Genomic DNA, 12519 nt, shown 5'->3' on the forward strand with positions numbered 1-12519 from the left:
AGGGTTACAGAGGGAGCGGTGGCTAGGACGAAAAGAAGTGGAAACAGGGGAGGTCGGGAGAGGGGGAACAAAGCAAGAGGGACGAAAGATAGGTGGTGTGGAGGGGAGGGGATAATGGGAACGAAAGGAGCTAATAAAGATAAGGAGTGGGACGAGAGCAAAACGGGACGGAGACGCGAGACGTAGACGACGAGGAGATGATCCGATGCGGACGAAGACGAGGACGAGGAGGAGGGCGAGGGTGGAGATGTGGGTTGTTACAGGAGGTGTCGTGAGGGAAGAGAGTGGAAAGGTCGTGAAGAGGATCCGCGGGAAGAACGACGCGTCGAGTCGACGAGCGGGCGAAGATGCTTACTCGAGAGGACTGGGAAAGACAAAGGGAACGAGGACATCGTCAGTATAGAAAGAGAGAAGAGAAGATGACGAGGACGAGGAAAGACGAGAAGACTCACATCTGCAGCGAGAAGAACTCGTGCTCCAACGCTCCCTTGACGTCCAACCGCCGAGCCGGGTCGAAGTGGAGGAGCTGCTTGATGAGGTTGCAGAACCTGCTCTGGACGACGTTGATGGGAGGAATGATTTGCTGTAGAACGAGAACGAAAAGTGAGTACGATCAATCGAGGACGAGACGAGAAGCGAGAGAGCGAAGACTCACCTCGAGGTTCTTCATCCCCTTCAAGAACTTCTTCGAAGCCTTGTCCGTCTGAGCATTGGGGTAGTCGAGCTTGCCGTTCTTGAACATCTCAGCTTTCGATCTCCTGTTCGAATCGACAAAGAGAGGAAGAGGTCAGTCGAGCTTGAAGGAACGGAAGAAGGGAAAGAAGAACGAACGCTGCCTTCCTCAAGAAATCGATCGGCATCTTGCCCATCACAATCTCCATCATCGCGAGATGCTCGAGGTTTCCGTGAGTCTGGAAGAGGGCCTCCCCGGTGAAGAACTCGATGAGGATGCATCCGATGGAGAACATGTCGCAGGGGAACGACCAACCGAGACCTGAGGAAGAGGAGACGGGAAGAGATCAGACTGATCCTTTCGACGAGAAGTAGTGAAACGAAACGAGAAAGACTCACCGAGGATGATCTCTGGAGCTCGGTAGTGTCTCGTCGAGACGACCGTCGAGTGGTACTCCTTCTCGAACGTCGCAGATCCGAAGTCGATGAGCCGGATATCGGGGTTGTTGAGGATGAGTCGCTTTGCTCCTCCGGCGGTCTGGACGAAGAGAGAAACGAAGGGAGAGTCAGAGCGAGAACGAAAACAACGTCGTTGGAAAGGAAGAGAGAGACCACTGACCTTGGCAGGAACGGTTCGATGAGTCGAGTCAGCGAGGAGGATGTTCTCGGGTTTGAGATCGGTGTGGACGAGACCAAGTCGGTGGAGGTCTGGAAGAAAACACGAGACGAACGAGTCAGCTTCGTTGACGAGAAAGCTGGAATGACTGAGAGAGGATAGAAGACTCACAAGCGACACTGGTGATGAGCTGCCGTCCAAAGTCCTGGATGTGAGCCATAGGGAACGGTGTGAACTGGTTCTCCTTGAGGAAGTCGAAGACGGACGATCCGAGGAGCTCGAATACGAGACAGACGTGGTTCCTGTGGTCGAAGCATTCCATGAGATGAACGCATTTGCTAGGAGAGGGTAGAGAAGACGAAGAAGAGGCCAAGTCAGCAACGATTCTCGAAGACGAGACGCGTTCGATAGGAAGGAAGGACAACGCGACTCACTTCTCGTTGGTCGGATCTCCCTTCTTCAGCTCGTTCAACACTCGAATCTCGATCTTGCTGGCGTCCCTGTACTTCTGAACGGCACGGATGATTTTGACGGCGTAGTGCTTCCTCGAGGTCCGATCCACGGCCTCGACGACCTTTCCGAAGGTTCCTTCTCCGAGCTTCCTGATCACTCGATCTGTGGACGACGAGAACGAACAAAAGTGAGCAGAGTTCAGCGAGGGATTCGAGTGCATCGAATGAAGGAAGAGACGAGGGAAAAGAGACGAACAGCGGCCGTAGATAACGTCGTCCTTGTTGATGATGTAGTGTCCCTCGGCGTCGTCGCAAGAAGGAGGACCTTGTGGTGGTGGTGGTGCAGGAACGGCGTGAGAGCGACTTGACGAGGTTCCAGATCCAGAGGCGACGGGCTGAAGGAGGGGAAAGGGGAAGAGATGGAGACCGAGAAGAAGTCAGCCAAAGCGAGAACGAGAACGGACGAGAAGAGAGGAGAATCGAAGACGAGATGTGGCGAAGAAAAACTCACCTTCGAATCGTAGTTGGCAGGTCTCTTAGCAGAAGAGCCTCCTACCGTCTGCTCCTCGACCTTCCTCTTCCTGGTAGCAGCACTACTCGAACCAGAAACGACGTTCGACGACGTGGATCCAGCACCGCTCGCAGCCGCGACGACAGCTCTCGTCGTCCTCTTCTTCGGTGGAGGTGTTGGCGAGTCGTCTCCAACCACAACATACTCTCTCGTCTCTCCGTTGGGGAGATGAGCGGTTTCGATCTGGTAGGAGGCCGGAGGGATCCCGTTGTTGGACGAGCCGTTCGACGAGGTGACGGTACGGGAGGAAGAGGGACCGGCGATGTTGGAAGGAGGAGCTGGTCGACGTTTAGCTCTGGAGAAGCAAGAAGAAGGAGCGGAGAAGGTCAGCATGGTGAGAGAGGCAGAGTCAAGAGATGAAGAGAGGAAGAGAACATGTCGATCGATTGAGATGGAGGAGGGAAGGGGAAGCTGACTCGCTGCTCGCCCCCTCCGCCACTCCTCCTTTCCAACTTCCAAGTCCAGTTTGCTCCACCGATACATGCCCGATTCTCTTTAAAACAAGTGAAAACGATCCGCATTCCAAACCCGGACGTCTGAGAGGTTCTTCTGCAGAGTTTGCAGACCTCCAGCGAGAAGGACGAGGCAAAACGGTGGAAGGAGAGCTGCTGCCACCTCGACGAGACATCCTCCCCTTCGCCCACCTCTCCCTTTGATCTGAGCAGTAGCTCAAGAGCTGGAACGTCCCTCGTGCCTTCCTGGACCTAAACCAGCACTAATATCTCGATTGAACTCACTTTTGAGCTGCCAAAGTAGTTGTCGAAGAGGAGGAAGCGGAAGTCTGAGCTCGAGGCATGGTTGAGGAGGAGGGAGGGTACGAGTTGTTGTAGTGGGAGGAGGAAGGAGGAGGAGGTGAGTATCGAGGTTGCTGGTGGTGGTGGTTGTAGTAGAGATCTTGTTCCCTTTGTTGATAGCGGGGTCTGTATTGGTTGGGGTTGTTTGAGGAGGTTCGAGGAGGGGAAGCCGAAGGAGGACGAGGATAGGTCTGTCGAGAGGAGTCGTCGTAGCGGGAAGAAGCTCGATTAGAGTTTCGATAGTTGGTATCCGAGTAGGAAGATCGGTTGTCGTAGTAGGAAGAAGACGGTTGGTTTTGGTAGGGAGGGTTGGGGTGCGAACGAGAGGGAGGGAAGGAGGGAGGAGGAGGAGGAGGGGGGCGAGGTTGGGGCGGAGGCTGATAGCGATCCTCTCTGTAGGAAGATCGGTTCGAAGTTGAAGATTGAGAAGGAGGAGGGTAGGGTTCGTGGTTGTAGGTGTGGCGGTTGAAAGAAGACCTAGATTGCATCCACAGAGGAGGGAGAACGTTGGGAAGGGAACAGGAGCCGTGACCCAAGTCTGAAAACGAGGGATAGGAAGGAGCTCTGACTTCCCTCCCGACCGTCAACAACACAACCCTTACAAGCCTCTCCCTTTTGAATCCACTTCTTCACGCTCTACTCGAACTGGAGGTATACCTCTTCTCTGAAGTCTCGCATATTTCTGGGACTTTTTGAGCTTCACAACGAGCTGAACAAAGGGCGGACGGAGCTCACCCTCGAACCTCCTTCCTTCCCCGTTCCAACATTCGTTCTATTGACTCAACGATCAGCTATTTCTCATATCTCTTCCACTTACACTAACATACCTCCTCCACATCCTCACCAAGTTTCAGGACTTCATCACGTTTCCTTCATCCTCCAGCCCCCGAACAAACTTCAGCTCGCTCAGCCCTCCTTTCCCGCTGCCGGTCAACGCTGATCTACAACGATCCTTGACCTGCTTCCACTTACAATTCTAAAGCTCGTTATCTTATCGAGCAGCTGAACTATAGATGCTGATGTAGGATCTACCAGACTTTTCCTTTGCGGCAGAGGACTTTCGCGTCGCCGTCCGTTCTTCGATCCTCTCTTTCCACTCCCTCTCACTCACCCACAGCACTCCCAAACACAACAAACTACCTGCGTCACATCATCAGCAAATCCCCGACTTACCTCTATTCCCTATAGAGACTCTTGAAACACGTCAGCGGGAGAGGGAACTGCGGCTGACTTCTTTCTTTCTTTCTTTCTTTCTTTCTTTTCCGAAGTCAACGCGTCAACGGGAACGCGACTGGACGCGTTGAAGTTCAACGCCAGCGGCAACTGGAGGCCGAACTGGAGGTTGAGGAAACGGTCTTGGGGGCGAGAAAAGAAGACGAGGAGAGTGCGACATGGGAGATGGGGGGTGCAGGTAGAAGAGAAGGACAAAGGGGATGAGAGAGACAGTGACGCGCGTCGGGAATGGGTTGCGAGGGAGTTCTGTGAGTGCGAGGCCTGGATTTGTGGAAGAGCAGGAAGTGAAAGAGAAGGAGAGGCACGGAAGTGGAAGGAGCGATCAGACGAGATTTGGACGCGTCGAGATTGAGAGGAGGAGGAGCCAGAAGGAGAAGCAGGTAGAGAGATAGTGATAGCGGACTGAAGTCTCGGATATACAGAACGACGAGAAGTGTGCTGGAGCTGGATAAGGGATGAGGTAGGAAGGAGGCAGCGAGGACAAGGGATGGGTGTGATCGTCGTCGAACAAACGGGTTGAGGACGGAGTTCAGAGAGTCGTTCGAACAAGATTTGGATCCCTTGACCCGAGTGACTATGTACCCATAACATCGCAAGGACCCAGAGCTAGCTGAGAGACGAGGAGGGTGCCGATCTGTCGCGTTCCGACGCGTTTCCTCTTCCCTCCATTTAGCTCTCGACAGCTGTTGCATCGCTTACTAAATATCTGGATTTTAGACACAGAGATAGGAACGCCATGAAGAGATTGCGATCTATCTCTCGATTGAATGTAAAGCCTGCCCAGCGGCAGCAAAACCGAACCTCCTCTTTAGCCCTTCCCTTCCTTTCGAACTTCACCTGAAACGACGACGACCTCCCTTCCCTCCCTCTTCTCTTCCTCCCTCTTCCTCCGAACGGAGTTATACCATCCATATCATGGACAGCAGGCTTTCAGAGAGGGATCGATATACTACGAGCTGGCGAGTTTGACGAAGGGCTGGAAAAGTTGGACGAGGTGAGTCGACCGACGATCAGAGCTTAACTTTTCTTACCTTCCCTCCTTGTCTCTCTTCTGACGGGATTTCAGTGGAACACGCTCTGCACGAGCCCGGCGGAGAGAAAGATGTAGTAGCTACCGTGACGTATTTATACGAGTTTTCTTGTCGAGGAAGACGAGAGAGGAGCGAAAATGTGTCGAAACCCAGCGCGTCGGGCGGGCTCCTCTTTTCCGGTTTGTATCCATCTCTTCCGTTCTTGGAGAGGCCTTTTTAGGTCACACATCGATAGAATACAAGCACGAAAAACCTAAATATAACATTAACCTGGTATCTAGCCTCGCTAGCCAGTACGCGTAACTATGCAATCGAAACCAACCCTCTCGCGTCTCCCTTTACTTCCCAACGTACTTCCTCACCACCTCCAACACCGTCTTTCCTCCATCTCCAGCCTTTCCACCCTCCACAGCCTTCTCCAAATCCTTCAAAGCTCCCTCGACAGCCTTCTTTGAATCCTCCTGGAGCTTCTTCAGGGCTGCCTCCCAATCCTCCTGCTTGGACTGAGCGTCGGAGGTCTTGGATCCTTTAGAGGCGGAGTCTTTGGCGGCGGAGGCGGTGGAAGAGAGGGAAGGGGTGGATGAGAGGGTGGATTGAAGATCGGATTGGAGAGTGGAGAGTCGCTTTTGGAGGTCGGAGGAGACGGAACCGGAGGAGGCTGATGAGAGAGGGAGGTGAGAGAGAGGAGAAAGTGGGTAAGCATGAGAAAATAGAAAGCGAGACTGAGAAAGAAAGCATGTAGGACGTACTCTTGAGAGTCTCACTAAGAGTCTCGATCTGCTTCTTAGCGGCCTCGTCTGGAAAGAAGAAAAGGAAAGACGCGTCGTGGTCAGCTCGAGGTTCGACCGAACGGGACTCCCGCCTCGCTTCTGCCTCGCTTCGATCCCTCCCCAGCACTTGAATAAGAAGAGAACTCACACTGCTCCTTTCCACCCTTGGCGGAATCCTTGCCAGCGCTTCCGAGCGAGACTCCCGACCTCTGGAGGGTCAGAGCGAGCAACGATGCGAGAGCAGGGCTGACGACCTTGACGGAAGAGACGACCTTGTCGGTATCGAAGTGCTCGACCGTAGCCTGACCGGCGGAGGCGAGGGATTGGACTTGCTTGACCTGAGAGAGGGAAGGGAGAGAAGCAAGAGGAAGAGGAGGGGAGCAGGAAGGTCAGCAACGCGTCGAAATGACGAGGAAGACGAGGACGACGACGTCGGGGGCGATACGGGTAAGGAAGGCAGTCGAGGGAGGTGGGGTGAAATGAACGAAGGATAAGAACAAGTGAGAGGGAGAAAAGGAACGGAGATTCACAAGCTTGTCGGTGTCGACCTTTCCTCCCTTCGCGGCGATCCAGCTCTCGATGGTATCGGCAGGGATTCCAGCCTTCTTGGCGAGGTCCTTAACCTGCTTGAGAACCTTGTCGAGATCATCTCCATCGGCTGTTCAATCCAAAACCAGACCAAGTCAGTTTCGTTCCCTTGTCGTCGCGTCGTCCGTTCGTTCAATCTCGAGACTCACCCTCCTTGAGCTGCTTCATCAAGTCCTCCAAGTTTCCCTTCCCATCCTTGCTGACCTCTTGAGCCTTCTTGTACAGCTTCTGAGCGGTAGCCTCGAGCTCCTTGAGGGAATCTCCTCCCTCCGCCTTGATCTTCTCGGTGATCTTGGAGAAGTCTCCGGTGGCGAGAGCGGCGACGATGGGTCCCGAGTTAGGGACGTACTGAGTGATGAACTGTGAGGAGCAAACGAGAGAGAGGTCAGCGAGGGTTCGAAGGCGTAGAAGAAAAGAACGAGAACGGAGCAGCGACGACTTACATCAACAACACCTCCAAACTCCTCTCCAACCTCCTCCTTCAATCCCTCCAACACAGACTTCCAATCCACATCAGCAGCCTTTCCTCCAGCATCCTTCAAAGCCTTCTCGGCCTTGGCAATGTAGGGCTCGACCTCCTTCCCTCCGACCTTCTTGATCTTGTTCAGAGCTGCAGTGATGTCCGAGTTCTTGACGTCCTCGGAGATGCCGGAGAGGAAGGTAGAGAGTCCTCCAGCGTCCTGGATCTTCTTGTAGGCGAGCTGAGAGATCCCGAAAGCGGGTCCAAGACCGGCGAGGGAGGCAGCTTGGGAGGCCTGAAGGGAGGGGAGCGGAAGAGAGGGGAGGGAGGGAGGGAGAGAGGTCAGCTCGTCGTGTCTCGTTCTCTCATCTCGTTTCTTCCCTCCCTCTCGCTAAGACGAAGCATGAACGTGACTCACGAACGAAGAAGCCTGCTCTCCAGCTCCCTTGGTAGAGTCAATAGTGGTGTGAACCTTCTCGGCGAGCTCTCTGCAAATCAAGAGGGACAAACGAACCAAACGGGTCAGTTCAAGCTCTCGAGCGACCTTCAGCTGAGAGAGAGAAAGCGAGCTCACCGGATGGGCTTCACGTAATAGAAGAGAGATCCTCCTCCAGCTACGAGCACACCGAGAACGATCCACATCTAGAGAAAGAAAAGAAAGAAGGAGGAAGGTCAGCAAAGGGAGAGAGGGATGGGAGGAGGATGAGCTCGAGCTCGTTCGAGATGGGGCTGATCTCGTTCGACACTCACGGGAGTGTGGGTGTGCACGGGAGAGGCAGGTCCTGCAGAGGTGGTGGTGGTTTGGAATCGGATGGGTTGTCGAATAGGCTGTTGAAACCCAAAGAAGAGAAGTTCATCAGCGAGGGAGCGAAGAGAGGAAGAGGGAGAGGATGGGCTGAAAGAAAACGAACCTGAACGAGCTGGGATCTCGAGACGATTGACGAGCGAGTCGAAGTCCTGAGAACGGGAGTGGTGGCAGAACGAAGCATGATTTTTGGAAGAGGGTGGGTTGAGGCTTGGGTGAGGGTGGAGAAGGGGGTTTGTTGTAGTTAGAGGTCAGAGGTAGGGAGGGAGAGGGAAACAAAAAGAAGAGAGCAAAGGGTTCAGGCGTCATGATCGAGTGATGACGAACAGCGCCCGCCCCGTCCTTTTCTTTCCCTGCGTTTACTCGTGATAGAGAAGAGAGGCAAGACGGGTGAGGTAGGAGAGGGCGCAATAGCCGAGAAGAAAAAAGTGGTTCCGAATGAGCGTTTGAGGGAGAGGGAGAGAGGGAGAGGAAGAGCCCCAGGACGCGTCTTGGAGAAGTCCAACCAAACAAGATCCGGACGCGACTTGCCTCGTTCGCTTTCTCTTCCTTCGCTCCCTCGACTTGCCCGAGGCTCGAAGGACGGGCCAGATCTTAAGTGAGAAGTGATCAGCTGAAATCTGCTGGGGTATGACGTAGGAGAAAGAAGAGGGAAGTGTAACTGCGACGATGCTATCTCGATCCGACTCGCCTTTCCGAGATGAAGAGGTAAAGGGAACGGGGAAGGAGAGATTGAAGGAATCATAGGGATACAAGGGATAGTTGAACAAGCTGTGAAGTGGTGGAGCCAAATATAATGCAGGTGTGAAGAGAAAAGGGACAGCGAGAAAAGGAACGAAACGTCCGACGCGTCGTTCAAGGATCAAGGAAGCGAGAAGCCGAGGGGAGGTCCGAATGGAGAGATAAATCTACTCTAGAAAGGGAAATAGACTAAAGGTGTAAATAAATAAACCATCTCAAGCACTCGAAATCGACGGTGCTCGTCTCTCCATCCCCTTCTCGACGTTCACGTTCTCCACATGCTGCCCATCAGCTACAGGACCTTCCTTGCTGCTTCCCTTGGGTTTCTCGTTAGGTGAGAGCTCGATGGTCCCCGTTCGGGTTTCGTAGCCGGGAGGGACTGGAAGCGAAGAAGGAGGGAGGACGTCAGCGAAAGAACGAGCCACCAGAGGAGGACGGAAAGGAATCAATACTCACCCCAAGAACCGGATCTCCAGGCCTGTAGAAAGAGAAGTTAAGAGGTTTCAGGTTGCGTCAGTAATAGTACGAGAGGGTTTGGGGACGAAAGAAGACAAAGAGAGAACGAACAGGCGTCGAGTTGTCTTCCCACAACGCAGCGAGATGTTCGAGACTGAGACCCGATCCCTCCTTGAGGAAGAAGTAGACGATGGCAACTCCAATAAAGTTGGCTCCGGCGAAGACGAATCCGTATCCGTAGCCGACTGTTGAAGGTTGAAAGACGGAGGAGTCAGGTCAGTCGCGTCGAACTCGAAACGAGCTCTGGAGATTGATCGATGACGCTGAACTCACTGTCTCCGGTGATGAATGGAGTGAAGAAGGCGAGAAGGAAGTTCCAGAGCCAGTTGGTGGAGACGGACAAGCTTTGCACTGGGGAGCAGAAACAAAGGGGAGCGGATGAGCTGTCGGTTAGAGCGATCGCAGCGACGAAGAGTCGAAAGAAAACATGGACTTACTCTTAGATCGAGTCCTTTGAGGGTACAACTCTCCAGTAGCAATCCAAACTCCAGGTCTAGCGTTCCGAAAAAGGGTAGGGGAGGGGAAAGAAGTCAGCTCTCGTCTGTCGTCGACGCGTCGCACTCTCCTCGTTCGAATCGACTCACCCCCATGTAGAAGCGTAACCAGCGATGAACATGCACGTCGAAACGATCATAAGCTTTCCGATACCTTGGTCGGTCTCGGGGTTCTTGACGGTTCCCGCGATGGCGAAGACGAAGAGCCAACCAGCTGAGAAAGAGGAGAATGAAAGTCAGAACGACGAGGCTTCAACAAGGAACGAAGAGATGCGACTCACTCTGCCAGAGTCCTCCTAAGATTAAAGGCTTCCTTCGACCGAACCTTTCCAAGAACCAGATCCCAGGGAAGGTGCACACCCAACTGACGAGTCCGATGATGATCTGAGTGACATAAAAATCGGAAATCCCGACTCCGTTGAAGATCGTGGAGCCATAGTAGCTGTAGAAAAAAAGAGAGAAGGGTCAGTGCCTATGTTTCCGCCATGTGTTTAACCGATCTTCAGCTTACAAGAAGTAGTTGGCACCGGCTAGAAGAAGAATGGCGGAAGAGGGGACGTCAGGACGCGATTTGAGTTCGAGGGACCGAAGAAAGGAGGAGAAAGAAACGAACTGAGCTGCTGGAACATTTGCAGGGCCATTCCTAACAGAGTACGTTTGAGGACTGCGGAGTAGAAAGCGAGGTTAGCTAGCGCAAGGGGCAGGAAGAGAGGAGAGAGAGAGGCTGCTCACGTCGAGGCGAGAAGCAATCCCCGTAGGTTCCAGCTCCCTCCTTCTCGTCCAAGGCGACACCCTCTGCGATCTCATCGAAGTCAAACTCCACATATCGGTCGTCTGTGGTGAATGAAAGGTAGAGCCCTCAGTCCTGATTGATGGGTAAAGAGGGAGAGGGGAAAAGACGAACGATCTGAAACACGAACTCCTCGAACTCGAGCTAGACTCTCCCTCGCCTCGTCGAATTTACCACGCTGCATGAGCCATCTAGGGCTCTCGGGCATAAAGAGTATCCCGATTCCGAGAATAGCAGCGAAGATCATGGTGAGGCTGGAAAGAGAAACGAAGAAGGAGGTCAGAACGCGTCGAGGCCGGCTAGTCGAGCCAGATCCTTTTCGAAGGAGGGAAGGACCTCTGAAGAGGGTCTGACTAGAGACTAAGCGCGAATAGAAGAGGATAGACTCACCCAACCAGAACTCTCCACGCACCAGGACCGTCGAGCTCTCGAGTTCCGATACCGATGCAATACGCGATGAAGATTCCCAGCGTGATCGCCACCTGATAAAGGGCTACCAGAGATCCTCGAACTTGCTTTGGTGCGAGCTCCGACATATAGATGGGTACAGATCCCGATAAGGCACCTGTGAAGGAGAGGAGAGAGATAGTTAGGTCCTGGAGGCGTGTAAGAAAAGAGCTTCGTGCCAACGCGGCGGTTTCTCAAACTCACCGACTCCGAGACCGGTAACGAGTCGTCCTACAGCAAACTGCTGCCACACACGATCACTCGAGATTTGGATGGCGACTCCTGCGAATTGAGAAGCGAGGAGGGGAGGTTGATCAGCAAAGTAGGAAGAGGGAGGAGTCGATGAGTCGACGAGAGACGGACGAGAGAGTAGACGGAAGAAGACTCACCAACGCAAACGATGAAAGAAGAGACCGTCATAGCTTTCCTCCTTCCTAGAGCATCACTGACGAACGATCCGATGAAGGCTCCTCCGAGAGTACCGATGGAGAGAAGACCAACGATGAGCCCTGAACGAACGTTGGAGAAGATTTTCGGTCCTGTTGGGTCCGCGGTGTTGACTTCGGCAAACCTTTCGACGAAGCTAGGAGCGTGAAGAAAAAAGGGAAAGCGTGAAGCAGTGAGCTGGAGTTTCAGGGGAGGAAGATTGAAAGGGAAGAGGAAAAGGGGAAGGCAGATATTTACTCGGGCATCGGCAAAATGTCTGCAATCTGACCGCTGAGGAAGGGAGAGAGGTTCAGCTGAAGAGGTAGTGTTCTGGGAATCTACGCTTTGATACATACATGTCGTACTGAAGAAGGAATGGGACGGGGAAAAGAAGTCAGCACGGGACGACGCTTCTGCTGGCGAGGGAGAGAGAGGCAGGGAAGGGAAGAAGAGACTCACTCCGAATAAGAATCCACCGATAGATGCGAACAACTGGAGTAGGCGTGGAGCAAAGTCAGCGACAGGGGAGACGTCAAGGTCGAGAGCGAGTCGACGATAGAACGCACAGAGAGAGCGATTGCAGTCCCTCCGACGGGATGTCCGTTGATAATCATGACTGAGACGAAGTCTGGGTAGGTGGCTTCGAAGGGAGAAAGAGATAGAAAGGGTGGGGCTTGGTGGTGGTGGTGTGGAGGGAAAAAGGGAGGTATCGTCGAGGGCTGAAATCAAAAGCGGACCCTCGCGCCGAGGTTTTTGGACGATCTCTTTGTTTTTAACCCTTCCTTGGGTCAGCGAGCGATCTCAAAGATCAAACTTGTCAGCGCTATCGGATCTCCTTCCTCTTTGGGTTCGCTCGTCCGCATCTGCCTGGAACCGAGGAGGGCAAGCGTGGGAGGAGTCGGGAACGCGTCGAGGCGAAGAAGGAAAAAAGAGTGAGTCGTCATCGTCAGGTTTTCAGCGATGAAAGAGGGACGAGGAGCGGCGAGCATGTATAGGATGGGACTCAGTGTTACTCCGAGGATGCCAGAGGGGTTTACTGTGAAGAAGAAATAAACAGAGGGCAAGGTTAGCTCGAAGAGAGCAGAGGGAAAAGAAAGAGAGAAGGGGAGCAGA

The 12519-nt window shown here is 53.5% G+C and overlaps 3 protein-coding genes across 3 annotated transcripts; all 3 read right to left on the reverse strand.

Annotated features, from left to right (window-relative positions):
* Nucleotides 1–448: 448 nt before the first annotated feature.
* On the reverse strand, nt 449–2644 carry KNS1 (serine/threonine protein kinase KNS1; the record flags this gene model as incomplete). Its single annotated transcript, XM_076637435.1, has 9 exons — nt 449–583; nt 656–758; nt 832–994; nt 1072–1210; nt 1292–1380; nt 1460–1626; nt 1723–1903; nt 1997–2135; nt 2228–2644. 9 exons carry the CDS (start codon nt 2642–2644, stop codon nt 449–451), a joined length of 1533 nt encoding a protein of 510 aa, XP_076495942.1.
* Nucleotides 2645–5442: 2798 nt separating this feature from the next.
* BDY24DRAFT_391047 (uncharacterized protein) lies at nt 5443–8299 on the reverse strand. The gene is made up of 9 exons (XM_076640752.1): nt 8099–8299; nt 7938–8015; nt 7762–7829; nt 7606–7675; nt 7171–7482; nt 6877–7087; nt 6670–6797; nt 6288–6477; nt 5443–6166 (listed from the first exon to the last, which is right to left on the reverse strand). Exons 1-9 carry the CDS (start codon nt 8174–8176, stop codon nt 5898–5900), a joined length of 1404 nt encoding a protein of 467 aa, XP_076495943.1. The 5' UTR covers nt 8177–8299; the 3' UTR covers nt 5443–5897.
* A 649-nt stretch (nt 8300–8948) lies between these two features.
* On the reverse strand, nt 8949–12020 carry BDY24DRAFT_415738 (sugar porter family MFS transporter; the record flags this gene model as incomplete). Its single annotated transcript, XM_076643493.1, has 18 exons — nt 8949–9112; nt 9190–9211; nt 9301–9434; nt 9523–9600; nt 9687–9742; nt 9834–9957; nt 10025–10185; nt 10255–10273; nt 10357–10407; nt 10476–10577; nt 10648–10787; nt 10924–11098; nt 11185–11262; nt 11370–11563; nt 11665–11697; nt 11763–11770; nt 11866–11898; nt 11973–12020. The coding sequence occupies 18 exons, from the start codon at nt 12018–12020 to the stop codon at nt 8949–8951; spliced, it is 1620 nt and encodes a 539-aa protein (XP_076495944.1).
* Between the last annotated feature and the right edge of the window lie 499 nt (nt 12021–12519).

This window comes from Mrakia frigida, assembly GCF_051309035.1.
Source record: "Mrakia frigida strain ATCC 22029 unplaced genomic scaffold BDY24scaffold_18, whole genome shotgun sequence".
NCBI classification, from domain to species: Eukaryota; Fungi; Basidiomycota; class Tremellomycetes; order Cystofilobasidiales; family Mrakiaceae; genus Mrakia; species Mrakia frigida.

What these genes read in the sequence shown, in the direction of transcription:
- BDY24DRAFT_391047 (XM_076640752.1), bottom strand. Translation starts at nt 8,176, where the DNA reads ATGCTTCGTTCTGCCACCACTCCCGTTCTCAGGACTTCGACTCGCTCG. An exon ending in GAGAGCAGGCTTCTTCGTTC is followed by an intron (nt 7,483 to 7,605) that starts GTGAGTCACGTT and finishes CCCTCCCTTCAG; the next exon opens with GCCTCCCAAGCTGCCTCCCT. An exon ending in AGGTCGACACCGACAAGCTT is followed by an intron (nt 6,478 to 6,669) that starts GTGAATCTCCGT and finishes TCCCTCTCTCAG; the next exon opens with GTCAAGCAAGTCCAATCCCT.